Genomic DNA, 18,843 nt, shown 5'->3' with positions numbered 1-18,843 from the left:
CCAAGATAGCGTGGTAAGATGATAACAAGTCCATCCCCAATATGACATCGAAATCTACCATATCCAAAAGTAACAAATCTACTCGGGTCTCAAAACCCCCCAATCACAACTATACATGAATGATGGACATGATCAACTACAATACAATCACCCACCGGAGTAGACACATATACAGAGGCACTCAAAGAATCACTAGGCATGGTCAAATACGGGGCAAAATAAGATGAAACATAGGAGTATGTAGACCCTGGGTCAAATAGAACTGAAACATCTCTACTACAGACCAAAACAATACATGTGATAACTGCAACGGAGGACTCAGCCTCGGGCCTGGCTGGAAGAACATAACATCGGGGTTGTGCCCACCACTTTGAGCTACATCCCTGGGACGGCCTTCTGCTGGCTGGACTCCATCTCTAGCGGCCTGACCTCCACCTCTAATACCTCTATCTCCACCTCTAGCACCTCTACTCCCACCCCTAGCTGGCTGAACGGACAGTGGAACACCCGGCGACTGAACTATGGCATGGGAACCTTGCTGCTGCAATTGAACACCCACTAATCTCAGACAAGCCCTACAGATATGACCATACTCACCGCACTTAAAGCATCCACCTGAGTGCTGCGACTGAGGAAACTGAGACAAGCCCTCCGGATATGACCATACTCACCGCACTCAAAGCATCCACCTGAGTGTTGTGGCTGAGGAAACTGAGACTGACCCTAGCGGGCCGGTTGACCATGAGAATAGCTTTGAAGAGGAGGTGCTCTCATGGGAGCTGATAGAGCACGGTAGGACTACTGATCAGAATACTGCACATGAGAATCATAGCCACCTGGAGCACCATGAGAAGTCTGAAGTGCTTAATGAAATGGCCTGGGAGGATGACCTCTACCAAAAGAATCCCTGCCTCCAGATAAGGCACCGTTAAACCTGCCTGAATGACGAGGCCTCTTGTTAGACCCCTGACCACTCCCCTGTGATAGAACCATCTCAACTCTCCTGGCCACATTGGCCGCATCCTGAAAAGAAATCTCGCTCCCAGTCTCCTTAGTTATCTGCAATCGAATCGGTTGAGCGAGTCCCTTAATGAACCTCCTCACCCTCTCTCTCTCTCTCGGTGAGAATTATAATAAGAGTATGACGGGCCAAAGCAATGAATCTGATCTCGTACTGAGTGACGGTCATAGAACCCTATTGGAGACGCTCAAACTGCCTCCGATAGTCCTCCCTCTAAGTGATAGGAAGAAACTTCTCCACAAATAGCTGAGAGAACTGATCCCAAGTCAAGGCAAGCGACCCAGCTGGCCTAGCCAAACAATAATCCCTCCACCAAGTCTTGGCAGAACCTGACAGACGTAAAGAAGCAAAGTCGACCCCATTGGTCTCTACTATCCCCATGTTTCGAAGAACCTCATGATAGCTGTCTAAATAATCATGGGGATCCTCTAAAGATGTACCACCATAAGTAGTAGTGTACAACTTGGTGAACCTGTCCAATCTCCACAAAGCATCGACAGACACAGTTGCTCCATCACCCGTCTGAGTTGCTGGAGTCTGAAACTGGGGAGCCATTTGCTCTGGAGTGCGGGAAGCGGAAGTCTGTGCTTCTCCCCCGGCCTGAGAGACGACGGGTGCTACAGAAAGTAAGCCTGCCCGGATGACACTCTCTATAAGGCTCACTAGAGGGACCAGAGTATCCTGGAGTACTGGGTAGCAATGAACCCCTCTGGGACCTAAGCTAGGCCCACCAGAAGTGTCTGGGCCGGAACCTCATCATCAAACTCTACCTGAGGCTCCGCCGTTGGTGCTGCTGCTCTGGGCTCAATTCTGCCCCTACCTCGGCCCCTAGCACGACCTCGTCTTTTGGCCCTCGTGGGAACTATTGCTAGAGGCTCGGGCTGCTGGTCAGCGGATGAAGAAGCATGTGTTCTCTCCATCTGTGAAAAAACAGAGTAGAAATTCAATTAGCATTAAGAAACCAAACCGCACGACAGAGATGAATAGAAGTGATAGCCTCTAGGGGTAAGTACAGACGTCTCTGTATCGATCCCTCAGACTCTACCAAGCTTGCCCATGAATTGTGAGACCTAAGCAACCTAGAGCTCTGATACCAACTTGTCACGACCTGGATTTCCCACCCTCGGGAGTCATGATGGCGCCTACTCGTGAAAGCTAGGCAAGTCAAGTGCTATAGATCTTATTACCCTCTTTCCTTAACCTTTTTACAATTTCAAATTAAAATGCGATCAACAGCGGAATCATAATAATAATAATAATAATAATAATAATAATAATAATAATAATAATAATAATAATAATAATAATAATAATAATAATAATAATAATAATAATAAAATAAATACGGAAGACGAAATCTGATAATTTAACCAATGCTAGTGCGAAAATCTAAAATACAACTCTACCCAGAACTGGTGTCACAATATCACGGACCATCTACGAATGCTACAAACAGTGGTCTGAATAGAAAGATACAAGTTTGTCTCTGAAGTAAATAAAACAGAATAGAAAAGATAGAAGGGGATGCCAAGGCCTGCGGACGTCTGCAGAACTACTTCGGGTCTCCGCTGGACTGAAGGCAGCAACCTCGCTATGGTCCAAAAGCTCCAGTATCGGGATCTGCACACAGTGCAGAGTGTAGTATCAGCGCAACCGACCCCATATACTGGTAAGTGTCGAGCCTAACCTCGGCGAAGTAGTGATAAATCTAGGACAAGACTACCAAACAAACTTGTATAGTTAAAGCATATACGACAAATAATAATAACGGAAGCTAGCAGTTAAAGATGGGAAGGGGAAACATGCTGCGGAGAATATCAAGTACTAACAGAATTTCAATAGAGGAGCATAAAGAACACCGTAATCTCATATCAACAAGAATAAGGAAAACAGTAACGAATCAATATTCACTTTTATTCTTTATTGTTACGGCGTGCAACCCGATCGCAATCATACAATACCATTGCGGCGTGCAACCCGATCCAATATAATACTGTTGTGGCGTGCAACCCGATCTAAATCATATGATACTGTTCCGACGTGCAACCCGACCCCACACGTCCTCTCTTATTACCCCTTGTTGCGGCGTGCAACCCAATCCCATATAATATTGTTGCGTGCACCACGATCCCAATATACAAATCAACACCAAATCACAAAGAATTCCGGCAATGGAAGAACAATATAACAATAATATCCCGACAAGGGAAATAATATCACAAGAATTGACATCCCGGCAAAGGAATCAACTATAACCAACCCAGTTTCAACAATTAATTCACAAGAGAAACCTCAACCTGAGCCAATACTTGGCAACTACCAATTTCTAAGAATTCATCATGAATCTTGTGCCACGGTTACTAACCATCCAACTAAGCATGATCAATACATAATAAGATCACAACAAATCCAATTGTAAGACTCACGGGCATGCTTGACACCAACGTATAGATACTCGACACCTCACATATACATCGTACTCGACACTAACACATAGCAAATAAGACTCAACACCTATTTCCTCAAGCTAAGGTTATGCCAAACACTTACCTCGAACTTCCACGGCCAAATCAAGCCTCAAACACCGCTTTTCCTTTAGAATTCGCTTACAACTTACTTGTATCTAGCCCAAATTAATTTAACAACATCAATAAACGCTAAAGAATTCATACCCAATGCTTAATTTATAGGTTTTCTATCATTTTTCCCAAAAAAATCAAAACTCGACCCTGGGCCCGCTTGGTCAAAACTCGAGGTTCGGACCAAAACCCGATCACCCATTTACCCACGAGCCCAAATATGCAATTAATTTCGAAATTCAATCCCAAAACGAGGTCTAAATTCCAATTATTCAAAAGCCCTAACTCTACCCAAATTCCCAATTTCTACCATGAAAGTTTTTGATTTTTGATTAAAAAGTGATGAAAAACGTTGAGTAATTGAAAGAGTAGAGTTTAGAATTGATTACCAACACTTTGGAGATGAATTTGTGTGAAGAAAATTGCCTCTAGGTCTTGGGAGTTCGAAAATATGGAGAAAATGGGATCTGGCAGTTTTGAAATCTGTTTCAAAAAGAATGGGCAAGCCTTCATCGCGTTCGCGATGGGTCAGGCCCAAATGGCCTTCGCGTTCGCAGAGCTTTAGCTCCTCAGGCCTTCGCGTTGGCGGTCAAAGGGTCGCGTTCGCGTAGAACAAATCGAGCTCCTTCCCCAGGCCCACTAACCCTATGCGTACGCGTGGGCCAAAACACGTTCGCGAAGGGTAAACCCCCCTAAAGCTTCGCGTTCGCGTCCTGAGCTTCGCGTTCGCGAGGAACAAAATGACACCTGAGGGAATTTGCCTTATGCGTTCGCGAGTGGATCCACACGAACGCGAAGAACAAAATCATTGTGCATCTGCAATAGCTATGACAACAGAAATTCTAAGTCCAAAACATTTCGAACCCCATCCGAAATTCACCCGAGCCCTCGGGGCTCCAAAACAAACATGCACACTAACCTAAAAATATCATACAGACTTATTCGTGTGACCAAATCGCAAAAATAACACCTAGAACTTCAAGTTTAGCATCAAAATCAAAGAAAAATCTCAAGAACTCCTAAGTTTCAAATTTCACAACCGAGGGTCCGATTCACGTCATATGAAGTCCGTTTCTTACCAAATTTTATAGGCATAACTTAAATACCATATTAGACCTGTACCGGACTCCGGAATTAAAATACGGGTCCGAAACCTTCAAATTCAAACACATTTAAATTTTCAAAAACTCTTAAAATTTCAGTTAAACAATTTTCTTCAAAAATTCATTTCTCGAGCTTGAGACCTCAGAATTCAATTTCGGGCATATGCCTAAGTCCCATATTTTTCTACGGACCCTCTGGGACCGTCAAATCATGGGTCCAGGTCCTTTTACCCAAAATGTTGACCGAAGTCAACTTAATTCAATTTTGAAGGCCAAATTAGCATTTTTATCAAATTTTCACATAAAAGCGTTCCGGATATACGCCGGGATTGTACACGCAAATCGAGGTGAGATAAAAGGAGGCTTTTAAGGTCTCGGAACACAGAATTAACTTGTAAATCAAGTGATGACCTTTTGGGTCATCACAAGAGTGTATTCAATGAAAATTATCTTTTGATTCTATTGCATTATTTAAATATATTTTTATTAATTATGGGTGTATTGCAAGAAAGATTAACAATTGCCGATTCTTTGAGTTGATTCCTCGAACAGATTTGAGCATAGGAAATCATACTTTCCAGCTTTGGCTATTGTCAAGAGAGTTGAATGATTATGACTTGAAGGACAAGGATCTTTCATCTTTAGATACTGAGAATGCAAATATGGTTATCCGATTGAATGACTAGATTATGACTACAGTTATGACATTTAATTCGGTGAATATTTTTTAAGAAGCTTGATTGATAACTTTTTAGATATTCTTGAAATTTGGTTAGTTAGGTAATTATTTTTGAAGTATTTTTTCGACAAATAGTATCTATTATAGGTTACAAATAGTAGTTATTTGAAGTCCTTATTTGACGAGATTCGTCATTGTCAACAAAACTTATATAACGTTCTGCTTTTGTATTCCTACAATTTTACGTCAAGATTATATTTATATATGTGTGTTCTTTTTTTTCCTTTTATCTTTCAATTTAATTAATATTCATTGACAATGTAAAGAATTTTGATACATATTTACTCGAGGAACATGTGTTTGTTCGTGATTGTTAGAATTTCTAACAAGTGTGAACATAGGTTCATTTTATTAATGTACATTTATTTTGTAATTTTGAAAAGGGTTATTTTTGCGATTTAAATTTATAACCTTCTCGATAGCCACACAACAACAATTGTTATTGTTACGGTAATTCTTACCATGATATAAACATGTTTTTCCAAAGTATTGGGGTTTGAAATTGCAGTAAACATACTTGATTAACTGTTGTTGCTAATGTACCAGTGTATGGTACGAGCATATTATTAGTTTATCTGCTATATTTATATCTATATCTTCTATTATATTAAAAGTACAAAGGCCCTATTAAAATGCCGTTTAACTTTTTTAACCTTTAAAAATTGAGTTGGAAAGAATTATAATTTTTTATTTTTAATATTCAGAACTTTTAGATCAACCAAAAATTTTGCTTATTAATTTTTTCCTTATTTGAATTAGAATTATTTGTCTTAATTATACTTGAACTGCTTTTCTTTTGGGTAAAAACTATGTACAACAACAATTTAAGATATGCTTGTAGAAATTATTAGAAGAATCCAAAATTAAACGAGTCACGACTTTGGTTAAAAGTAAGAATGTCCTTAACGAAATGTCATTTGTCTTTTTTATCTTTTGAAAATAGAGTACACATTAGAAAAAATAGTCATTTATTTTAATTTTCTAATATCTAGGAATGGTCATTAAATAAAAAATTTAATATTTAAAAATAGTCATCTAATTATTTTTCTAATATTTAGGGTTTTGATTTTAACTAAATTTTTTCCCTTGTTTGATCTAGATAAGGAGTTCTAATATTTAGAAATTCAAAATCATATATTTTCACTTATAAATACGATATTATATATTTTGTATCCAATAGTCATAGTACATAATTGGGTATGAACAATCTATACGTGCACTTTTAGGTATATATTTTGATAGTCAAAGTTTGTTATTAAACTACGAAAAAATAAGTAATTACTTATCAAGTTTCAATTCAAACTAGGATATGATAGTTAACAAAATTATCAATTTGTTTGATATTGAACATCATTTATCAGTAAATCTTTATTTAAAAGATTTAAAGTGAAACATCAAATCAAGTTTTTTATCATTTCAAAATAAATTCTTAATGAGTAAATAATTTTTAATACTCTATGAGTTATATTTTTGCCATTTTTAAAAATTTAATTCTCACGGATGAGGTATACGTGCAACGCGCGTACCTTAAGACCAGTCATATAAAATAGAAGCAGATTGTATATTAAAATACATCATATTACATTCTTATCATGTTTTAGCGGAGGTCCGTAATTGCTTATCCACCGGACAAATCGCACAAGTAATTGATTTTAAGGGCATCATTTAAAACGTAACCAATTTTAAAACCTTTTTTGAGGTTCAGTCTCCTCAAAATCAAACATAACCAAGGTTGAAGTTTGAGCTGAATTCAAATTTCAAACTTCTAACTTGAAATAGTTTGAAAATTCTGGATACATTTTAAATAGGGTGCTACAAGTGGCTACCTCGTGTCATTTCTATTAGTCACGCCCCTTGTAAAGAAACATTTATTTAAGGGATTTTTACCTATCTATACCATATATCAAACCTTATTACCCTCAATGTTTAAGGTTTGTGTTTATTACATTTAAGCATACCAAATTACCATTTCTATACCATAATTCAAATTAGGGATATAATTAAGGGTTCATTTATATTAGGCATAATTATAGGACTATCTTCCCACTTTCTCTTTCCTTTCATCTCAACTGTTCACAACACACACACAACACATTTATACTAATTGTATATCCATTTGTTCCCATATAATAAATGTTGTTAGAGCTATAAGGTCCCCCAAATTCTCAAAGAAGTGTATCAAATTTAGCTCATACAGATATAATTCGCTTGATCAGATAAAGTTTTGACAAAACTGAGTTGAACATATATTTATTGGCAGATCAATTTAAGCATAACTCAAGTTAGCTCGTAAAAAAGACTATCAGAACATATTTGAAAAATAAATCTTTCAAGTTTAGTTTGTCAAATATAGTCCTAATAATTTTTTAAAAAAAAATATTTTCGTTATTTCGAATTAGTAGTTAAACAAATTTTAAAAGAACAAACAAACAAATGAAAATATATTATGAGTTTGGTTTGGGTTATGACCCATTAGCAAAAATTTATCAGCTCATCTTGACCTAAAAATAGGGCAAAATATGATCCAACCAGCTAATTAATTCAAATTGTTTAGATTAAATACAACTCGCCTATTTGACCCTCTAAGCTTAAAAGATGACATTTCAATCAAATGAATTTAAAAAACATAAGCTTTAGGGATTTCACCCAAAATCATGACGGATAAAAAGATCCATATATAAAAGTAGTCAAGACATGCGTAATGAGGTGTAGCTGTATCGTTGGGGGGGCAAAGTCACAAAGAAAGAGCACAAACAAAAAATAGCTTCTGGTATTAAGAAAACGTCTTAATTTGCTCGGCTCAACAATTGGTGATTGGAGGGGTCCCCCCCCCACACCATCTATTAAAGCAGTTTGGCATACGTAGCCTTCAGAATCTTTCCAAAATAAACGACATGTGTGGTGTGGTCATTCTTGCAAAACATATCGATTGCTGCTTCTTTAATTTGTTATCCACACTAACCTTATACTAATTGTATATCCATTTGATTAAGGGATTTTTACCTATCTATAACACAGTCGATTGAAATTCGAAGAAGAAGAAGAAGACATATTTCCAGAATTTGTAGATATTTTGTAGTCAAATTGTAGTCAAATTAGAAATATTGTAGATAAATTGTAGACTGTTTTTTGCAGAAGATTTTGTAGAAGATTTAGTCGTTTTGGATTTGTGAAAACAGAAAATAATGCATCTACAATCAGAATACAAATAATCTACAATTTATCTACAAGATATCTACAAAATAGATACATTGAATTTTAATATCCAAATTCTCATTTCAATTGTAGCATAATTGGCATTTTCGACATAATTGTAGAAGATTTGTAGAAGTTTTAGTCTTCCCAATCTACAATTTATCTACAATATATCTACAATTCTACAATTTAACTACAATTTATCTACAATTTCTGGAAATACGTCTTCTTCTTCTTCTTCTTCTTCTTCTTCTTCTTCTTCTTCTTCTTCTTCTTCTTCTTCTTCTTCTTCTTCTTCTTCTTCTTCTTCTTCTTCTTCTTCTTCGAGTTTCAATCTAAAATTCAGTCAAAACCAAGTCTAATCTTCACCAAAACCCCTCAAAATTGAGATATAAACTCCTAAACATATTCCGAATTATTTACAACAACACCCAATCCAAACAAATAATGATTTTTGAAAACCCAAATTTGAATTCAAAGCTTTCAAGCTTTTTAATGGCTATCAATGGTGGAAAATATATGGAAGAACAGATGAAGATGAAGATGAAGAACAGAAATCTCCTTTTCGTTTGATTACTGGAGCTTCAGTAGCTTGCGTTTTTTGAGAATTGTAGTTGAGTGAGAGAAGAGAGATCTCTTTCCATTGAGGAAGGAGAGAATCACGCAACAATTCTAATTTGATGTTGACAGAATCACACGCAGATCTGGTGCCTTCATTTTAGCGCATTTTTATGGCAAAATCTACCTATTTTTGGATTGGTATATAATTTGTAGTAAAAGTGTGGACTACACGGGTAAATAACAAATTATGAACATTTTTGGTAATAAAGTTTGATATATGGTATAGATAGGTAAAAATCACTTTATTTAAGAAGAATTAACCTAGATAACAGTCCATTTAATTAGTTAAATTAAAATTAGCCGGCGAATATATAATATATGTACTAGTTTTAGTATACGCGCGTTGCGCGTGTCCCTCGTGTTAATGAAAAATAAAATTTTATAAATAAAATAAATAATATTCAAAAATATGTTATGTTATTATATAAAATTAAGAGTAGTTCTTCCTTAGGAGTTTGATCTACTCTAATAGTTCTTCCTTCAGTTGTTTCTCTTGCTTGCTTTATTGTACAAAAAAAGATATAGGAGTAGCGTTTGATTGAAAGGTAAAAAAATCATTCAATTTTACTTGAGGACTTGGGTACGTACATTGCATGTATATTTCATGTTACTTATTCAAAAATTTATGTAAGATAGTTTACCAACAATTAATTTTTTTTATCTTTACTCATTTTACGGTACTGCTAAAGCTGTAACCTTATTCTATTGATAACTTAATAATCATATAGGCATCCGAACTCGATTATTATTAACAATTTTTATATTATTTTTTTTGCTCAATTATTATCTTATTTTACCTATAATTTCTTTCTAAAGTACTTTTACTCGTGACCAATTACATATATATATATATATATATTCTTTTTCTATTCCAATTTTTGTGTACAAAATATATATTGATCAACTTATTCTACCATTTAAAATAATGTCACATTTAAAAACGATTATCATTTGATTATTTCTTAATATTTAGACAATAAAAATGGACAAAACTTGTAGGTATATTTCAAATTCTACGTCCTTATTGTTAAAAGAAAATAGAATATCACAATTGCTTTTTAAAGTCTAAATTCATGCCACCTTAATATGAATTATCATTAATGTTTTCATTTTTTTTAAATCAAAACTATGACTTAAATGCACTATTTCTTACGTGCCTTTTTAAAATATTAGGCATAAAATTGATGGATCAGTTATTTACTTTACTTTTATTTAAACCACACGTTATTTACTTTTTTTCACAGAATATATATCCATGAAAGCAACATGTAAGAATTATAATTATGTGACATATATAATTCAAATAAGGAAAATATTTAAGTTAGGTAAAGTTTTAATTGACTTTAAAGTCCTAAATTTTAGGGTTTCCTACCTAGTTCAATGGAAAATAATTTAATAACAAAAATTTTAGTCAATTTCAAAGAACTAAATATTAGGAGAATAATTAAATGACTATTTTGTCTAGTGTGAACTCCAATTTTAAAGGGTAAAAAAGGTGAATGACATTTCGCTAAGGGCCTTCATGCTTTTAATATAGTATAGATAATCATGTATAATTAGTATATATAATTTATGTACACCGACTAAAAAATGTACACAGTAAAAGTGACCGACTATTTATGTAAGATCCTTTATTAAACAATCTGGCCCAATATATGTTCTTCCTCAGGCCCAATATTTATAGGGCCATACGGGCCAGCCCAAAATGAAAATCCTCACATCTCAAATCTCTCCACCATCATCAGCACAAACCCCTCGAGCAATTTCGATCGCTTTCAGCACAGTGATATATTTCAATCTGTTTCACAATGTCAAACGGTATGTAAAATTCTTTCACTTTGCATCTATAATGGGTATTTTGTACAGAATCAGTTTGGCAATTGACCTTTTCGTGTGGTTAATGCAGCAATACCGAGGTCATTTTTGCAAGTTGCAGCTAAAGAAGAAGAAGCTGCACCGCCGCTGAGAGTTGTTCAGATTGAAGGACTGGTACTTTCTATGTTTCTGTCCACTTTACATTTTATACACTTGAATTTGATTGATTTTAACCGGTATAGATTCTAAAGCGGCATTGTACCGTGGATTAGGATTGTTAAATAGGTGTCCTTTTAGCTAAAAGTAGAAACTTCGATCGAACCAAAGGGAAGTGCGAGGAGAACCATGAGGTCTTAGGTTCAAATCGCACCGGAAGCGGAAAAAAAAAACTAGGCGATTTCTTTCCATCCGATCAAGCCTTAGATAGACAGAGTTACCCGCTAGTGGGAGGTAGCAGGTACCTAATGGAATAGTCGAGGGGTGCACAAGCTTACCGGACACCACCATCATTAAAAAACTCATGATTTTTGTACAGTTATGTAATGATAGACTTGTAAGACTTGATACTTGTTAATTAATTGGTTCCTCACCATCTCTAATTTGACCGAGACAACGATGTATCGGTACTCATCTTATAAGCTATTTCCCTTATTGCGAGATAATGTATTCGTAATGAAGGTTTCAAAATCTCAAGTATTGATCATGATTATTTATTTAAGTTGCTTATTACAAATAACACTTAGAATACTTCGGGCTTAGCGAAGAACATAACACATTGGAAGTAAATAATCCATATAGGTAATACCAACTAGTTGGGATAAGACAAAATCTTGTTGCTACCATTATATTACGTACCAGTGCTTGTACACTTACATTAGTCGGGATTGATTCATCTAAAAAGACAAATTATCAAGTATTGAAATGGTTGACCCCAACTGGCTTTGGATTGAGGTGAAGTTTTTATTGCCATTGGATTTTTCACACTTTTATTGTTGCAAAACTGAGTAATTTTCTGATGCGCGCCAGCTTACCTTCTTTTCATTTTGGACTGGGGATTGCCATCTTTTCCTTTTTCCTTTGATCTAAAGTTAATATTAATCAGTTCTTTACCTTTTCATAAAGAAAAGTTAATATTAATAGATTCTGTTAATCTAGGAATGCAGTATGGTTTCTGACTTACAACTGAGTTGAACTCAATTAATTTATTCCATGACACTCCACTGAATGACTTCTAGGAGGAACTAAAATATGTTGGAGAGTTACAAACTTGTTAATTATGTGATTGAAGCACTCAAAGGACTAACGGCGATGGGTCATCTCATCCTTCTAGTTAAGAAAACAATGTAAGAAACACATTGGCTACTATATTCAACCGGGTCTCTTATATAGATGGTGACTTTAATGAGTTCGTTGGAATGAATCATTTATCTTTAATATACTCCCTCATCCTAAATTATTGTCCTGTTTCTGCTTCGAGAGGGTTGCCCATGATGCATTGTATCGCACAGTTAGATACCAGATGGTTCTGGAAAGATTGGACGCGATAGTAGAATTATCGTATTCTAATGGTTTAAGTATGTGTGCAACAGGTCATTCTGAAGATAATAAAGCATTGTAAGGAGTTTTCCCCAGCTTTGGTCACTGGACAACTTCTTGGATTGGATGTTGGAAGTGTTCTAGAAGTCACTAACTGTTTTCCATTTCCGGTATGTTGGATTCTAGCATTTCTTGCTTATTATTTATGCATAAATTTGTTGTGTCAGATTCATTAATGAGTAGATGTCTTCTTAACATATATTTTGTTCAGGTTCGTGAAGAAGATGAGGAGCTCGAGGCTGAAGGTGCTAATTATCAGCTTGAAATGATGAGATGCCTGAGGGAGGTTAATATTGACAATAACACCGTTGGTTGGTACGACTACTTTCTTGTTTGACTACATTAGAGAGAATTATGGAAGAATGAGTGAAATGATAGTTCAAATCTTGGAAGTGGTTGTTGTTTCATGCAAAGTTCATACATCTTTCTTGAAGTACCAAAGTCATTTCCTGAAGTTACAAGCAAACAAAATTCTTGAAGTTACAAGCAGGGATTCTTGCTGCAATTTGGCTTCAAGGGAAAATAATCTAGTTATAGAAGAAAATCTAGTTCTTTTATGCGTAATAAGGGATTTTATTATCTGTAGCACCCAGGGGCTGCTTATGATGTGCATTTACAAAAAACTATGTTCAATTCATTTACTGCTTACCACAACCAGCTAGTTCTGACTTACTCATCGTAATCGAATCCTTATAAAAAAAGTTCATTTACTGCAAATGAAATGAACTAAGGAAATCTATCATTCCCTCAGCTTCTCTTACATTTTCGATCTTAAGCCAAAAAGCTAGAAAGGGATATACATCTATGTTTTGAATTCTAGCCCTCAAAGTAGCTTTGATTTGTTTCCTTCCAGACTATCGACCAAACAATTTGCTAGTACAGTGTTTCAAAGCATCCTAGCAGCTACTTGAAGTCCTATCCTTTTTCAATTCAGCAGCAGTTCATTTGGAGTTTCTGACACACACCATTTTACTTCAAATAAATTCGAAAACATATACTGCATCTCAGCTATAAGCGTGGAGTATTTTCATTACCTTCCTCACAGAGGATACACCTGGTGCAGATTATCATTCCTATTGCCACGTCTATCCTTGTCATATGATTATTGGTAATATGCCCGACTACGAATTTTTCTTTGGTATTTATATTCTAGGTATCAATCAACTTTATTTGGCTCTTTTCAAACTGTGGAATTGATAGAGACTTTCATGAATTACCAGGTACATTTCTCATTTATGATTCTGTCCGTCTCCATCTCTCTTTTTGGATTCTGAAATTGCGTGTATTGGTAATGGAGTTACACTTGTTCTGGTTCATGTGCTGATAATACTGGGAGGTGTGTGTGTGTGTGTGTGATTTACAAGAAAAAACAAAAATAACTTCATATTTGCTCGGGTCTCCTCTCATGCAATGTTTATGTTTCTTCTGCTTAGTCAAGAAGTTTGTGGAAGTGCTGTAGATTGATGCATCATTCAAGAGTCTGCAAAAAAGAAAATGAATTTCAGGACATAAATGTGTGACTATAGTGCTTACTCTAATCTCCTTCTGGTTCTCTTGCCTTTTTCTCTCCTTGTTATGTATTGAGGGATTTAAGTAGCATAGGAAAGTGCCATGCCACCATGGAAATATATTGATATCAAGTTTCTTGATAGGCTTTCCGCATATCATCATCTGAACCCAAGATGTGCAACACGAAATCTTTTACCTGCTTAAGAGCTTGAGTTAATTCGCTACCGAAAGCCAATTCCTAGCAACAACTTGACCAGAACACCCATGGAATGTTTCAAACTAAATAACAGAAGGTGTTTTAATTTCTTCCGAGCTTTCTTATGTTTTGTATTTGCTCTATGGGAAAAGATACTTAAATTTTCTCATCTTGATGCCTGATGAATGGGATATTCATTTCTGTTAAGAAATAAGTTTTCTTGTAGAATTTTCTTATGTTCTTACTCGATCAGTTGCTCTTTAATTGTTTCTGTCCCAATTGTTTATGTGAATATCCCTGTACTTGGACTTGATGGCCTTTTGTTTTTCAGGAGAATATTAAACGTTGTGTTTGCATTGTCTATGATCCATCAAGATCCGACCAAGGCGTCTTAGCATTGAAGGCCTTGAAGCTTTCCGATTCTTTCATGGAACTCTACAAGAGTAACACCTTTACTGGAGAGAAGTATGTTCATTGTTGCATTCTTCTTTTCCCCCAGGATAAATTTTCTGGACATAGCAAACTTAATCTATTGCTGATATTGGTTTATTTCTAGGTTGAGGGAAAAGAATCTTTCATGGGTCGACATCTTTGAAGAGATACCGGTATGCTTCTTATCCACTTTACTTTTTCTCATACTTACACTCTCATGTGTAACTATTATCCTTGTATGAGCAGATTTTTCAACAGTGCGACATGAGTTGCTTCTCGATTACCATTTGCGCTTGTATTAGTTCGAAAGACTGTCTCGTTATTAGCCCTTTTTGCCCCGCAAGAGGATTCTTCACTTTTTTGATCGGTGTCCTGTTTTAAAGTTAAACTCAATATCTGACGTGTATTTCTTCTCCACACTCATTGATGAGATAAATTTAAGATTCTTTGAGTAATACCATGAAGTGGTACTACCATCTTGGTTTTAGTCTGTAAACATGGAAACTTCTGATGAGTTATGTTCGTAGTTTCTAGTGAGAGAAAAGTTACAGGAAGAAAACATGCTTCAGTTTTCTAACACATTTCAATTTTGCCATCTCTTTTGGACAGATTAAAGTTTCAAACTCAGCTCTCATAAGCGCCTTCATGACTGAACTGGAACCTGATACACCTGTAACTCAGGTAGCTTTGTTTTTATCTTGGCAGAATTCTCAAATGATCAGATATAGCTTGACAAATCGTTACTGAAGGTTTCTTTTTCCTTGCGTGTCAGTGTGATTATGAGCGCCTACAGTTGTCAACCAATCCATATTTGGAAAGGAACGTGGAATTTTTGGTTGAGTGCATGGATGACTTGTCAATGGAACAGCAAAAGGTTAGTCCTTCTCTTCCTGGGTCAATTTTTCCCTTTCTGTGGAGTGTGTCATATGTTTGGATGTTGCTAACACTACTACCCGTTTACAGTTCCAATTTTATTATCGGAACCTTTCCCGTCAACAAGCTCAGCAGCAAGCTTGGCTTCAAAAGAGAAGGTATCCTTCTTTTTCCTTTGGGGACATTTTCAATCACCTTCTTTACAGGAAACATAATAGCAGATATGATAAGCTTACAGATGATAATAGATCTCGTAAAAGTGAAGCCGAAACATCTCATATATATCTTAAAAATTGGAGAGGATGTCCTTTCATTGCTCTACTTTTCATTTCTTACTAGGAGCACGGGTAAAGGGTTTTACATTGTAATTGGAAATTGCATCATTGAGATCCTCTCTGGAACTGCTCAACTTTTGGGGGGATTAAGTTACTTTATAAGATATTTAGTACGTCATGGTGGAAGCCGTTATATATGTAGCATTGACAGTGAGACAAATGACAGGCACAATTTGTAGCTGGATATATCCAATACATATGTCACTGCCATATCCGAAGCATATTCAATACTCCCTCTGTTTCAATTTATGTTAACCCATTTAGCTGGGCACGGTGTTTAAGACAAGAGAGAAGACTTTTGAACATGTGGTATAAAATGAGGCTACATATATTTTGTGTGGCTATAAATCATTGCATAAAGATAAATTATTTCCAAATAGGGAAAGAGGTCATTCTTTTTGGCACGAAACTAAAAAGGAAATATGTTCACATAAATTGAAACAGAGTATATCGCAAAGAGAATATCTTATGATTTAGGAAATCTTGTGGATTTCCATATCAACTCAAAAGCCAAGTCTGGAAAGACCTGTAGCCCCTTGCACGTGTTCAGCATCTCAAGTATCAGGGTTGCTGTATCAACTCAAAGGCCAAGTCTGAAAATCCTTTTCCCTGTACGCTTTTGTAAATTTTTGTCTTTTACAATTAGATTTCCTAAAGGCGCCCTTGAAGTACAGAGTGTAGGAGATTGATGAATGCGCTTCCACATGCCAGCTTATATATAAAAAGACTACTTTTACATCATAGCACCTTTTATCCTAACCTGAATCATGGTTTGCTTTGACTATCTGGAACTTGGTTTAAAAAGATAAGGAGGTAGATACTGATATTTCTACAATAGGATGTTTCAGCAATTGCAGAAATAGTATGGCAGATCTTCTGGATGCTGAAAATATTTTTTATTCATTAACTTGGTGGTGGGGAGGGGGAAGCCATTACCAGTTGTGACAGCTTGATAGTCGAATTTGCTAATTAGAAGTTTCAGCTTTTGGATGTCTTGGCTGTGGTATGATATATACCTGGTGAAGTCAGCAATTATTTGTTTTTTTTTCAAGAGGTCCTTTCTAATTGATATCTATTCTGGATTTTGTTCTCTGCAGGGCTGAGAACATGTCACGCAAAGCTGCTGGAGAAGAGCCGCTACCGGAGGAAGATCCTTCTAATCCCGTCTTTAAGCCAATCCCAGAACCCTCACGATTGGAAAGCTTTCTCATAACTAATCAAATAGCAAACTATTGCAACCAGATTAATGGGTGAGTTACAATCTAAAGTGATAATCATTACATGCATGTTTGCAAGCATTGCTGATAGGGACAGTTCAACTGAGGAAAACACAGCCTTCACTTCTGAGCGTTGCCAATTTACCAACCCCTTAGATACCCTAGTATTTTAGCTTGGTCAACTTTTATAATTTCAAAAAGGATTTGAAATGCTTCTACTATCATCCTGAGTGAAGTATTCAGGAAGTTCCCCATCAAATAGAAAATCTAAATATCTCAATATCCTTTTCTGTATCAATAAAAAAAATATGGTGACATAGATTTTCTATTTGATTTCATTTGTTCTAGCATTTTCTTCGGGACATGGTTTTAACCTTAATTATTCAGTAAGGCCTCTTAAGGAACCGGACCTATTAGGTGTGAGTATTTATTTTGAGTTTTGAGTAGTATCCGCAAACAGCCTCCCTATCTTTATAAGGTAGGGGTAAGGTCTGCGTACACACTGCCCTCCCCAGACCCCAGGGAATACACTGGGTTCGTTGTTGTTGAGTAGTATCCGCAAAAGGAGAATCATGATTAGTTTGTAGGGAAGGCACATCCAAGGGTGTCGCTTAACAGTCAATAATGTAGGTTAAAACTGCTGAAAACAAAGTTTAAATTCAGATCACCTTTTCATGTGCCTAAGCTTGGTGGACAGAAGTTACTCGATGGAATGGTTGAGTTCGCGTAAGCTGGCTCAGATACCATCATTAATAACCCCCTTCCCCCCCCCCCCCCAAACAAAACCAAAACTCTCTCTCTCTCACACACACACAAAAAGATTGGTCTGTGTGCTGAACTTGTTTGTGAATTGCTTGCAGTATTGCTGGACAGAGCTTCAGTAGACTATATCTCATGAAGGCTCTTCACGAGAACTGAGGAAATCTATGTAGTAGGCCAATTTTGTACTCATTTTTTGTCGTTATTTAAACATTTTGTGTTGATATATGAGAATGATGAATTCCTCTGTGTGTGTCTCATTCTTTTTTTTCTTTCTCCTGCATCTGCTTATAACCTTCTCTCGCTAGCTACTTAACTGTAGCCTACATGCTGGAGGAAATAAAAATAGGTACTATTATAAGATTATCATATTCTAGTCCTGAATCATTAAACCTAGTGCATTTCTAGTTTCTGAATATTTAAGCATTTAAATTTGAGATGAACTAGATCTAGTCTGTTTTATTTCTGAAAAATCAATCAATCACCCTCGTTAAGCGAAAAGTGCTATAGAAATTAGACAACAACAAAAAATTAAAAAGAACTTATAATATGCATATATTGCCGAAAATGTAGTAAATCATTTTCTTGGCATTCACATATTTTTTTAAATGTAAATGTAAAGAACAATTAATGCTCCATCATATATATTTACTATAGTAGTAATTTTCTTACAATTGATTGAATATTTACACCGTTACTGCGTAAGACTTAAATTTCAAATGTGTGCAATATTTCTTTTAACCAATCTACAGTTCTACACAATGGATGAACTCAATTGGAACCTTCCCACCAACGTAACTTTGCCCATATTCGAAGGACTCTTTACGTTAAGTTTAAAATATTAAGGATGCCA

The 18,843-nt window shown here is 35.8% G+C and overlaps 1 protein-coding gene across 1 annotated transcript; it reads left to right on the top strand.

The window, feature by feature from the left end:
• The first annotated feature begins 10,979 nt into the window (after positions 1-10,979).
• On the top strand, positions 10,980-18,239 carry LOC104238886 (eukaryotic translation initiation factor 3 subunit H). The gene is made up of 12 exons (XM_009793384.2): positions 10,980-11,076; positions 11,165-11,247; positions 12,663-12,779; positions 12,881-12,984; positions 13,823-13,889; positions 14,706-14,839; positions 14,931-14,979; positions 15,416-15,487; positions 15,579-15,680; positions 15,770-15,837; positions 17,112-17,264; positions 18,092-18,239. The coding sequence occupies exons 1-12, from the start codon at positions 11,067-11,069 to the stop codon at positions 18,147-18,149; spliced, it is 1,017 nt and encodes a 338-aa protein (XP_009791686.1). The 5' UTR covers positions 10,980-11,066; the 3' UTR covers positions 18,150-18,239.
• Positions 18,240-18,843: the final 604 nt, after the last annotated feature.

This window comes from Nicotiana sylvestris, chromosome 10 (assembly GCF_000393655.2).
Source record: "Nicotiana sylvestris chromosome 10, ASM39365v2, whole genome shotgun sequence".
Lineage (NCBI taxonomy): Eukaryota > Viridiplantae > Streptophyta > Magnoliopsida > Solanales > Solanaceae > Nicotiana > Nicotiana sylvestris.
The sequence above is the reverse complement of the archived record's forward strand: the minus strand, read 5'-3'. Positions and strand labels throughout refer to the sequence as shown.

What these genes read in the sequence shown, in the direction of transcription:
- LOC104238886 (XM_009793384.2), top strand. An exon ending in CTGATACACCTGTAACTCAG is followed by an intron (nt 15,488 to 15,578) that starts GTAGCTTTGTTT and finishes CTTGCGTGTCAG; the next exon opens with TGTGATTATGAGCGCCTACA. An exon ending in GCTTGGCTTCAAAAGAGAAG is followed by an intron (nt 15,838 to 17,111) that starts GTATCCTTCTTT and finishes TGTTCTCTGCAG; the next exon opens with GGCTGAGAACATGTCACGCA.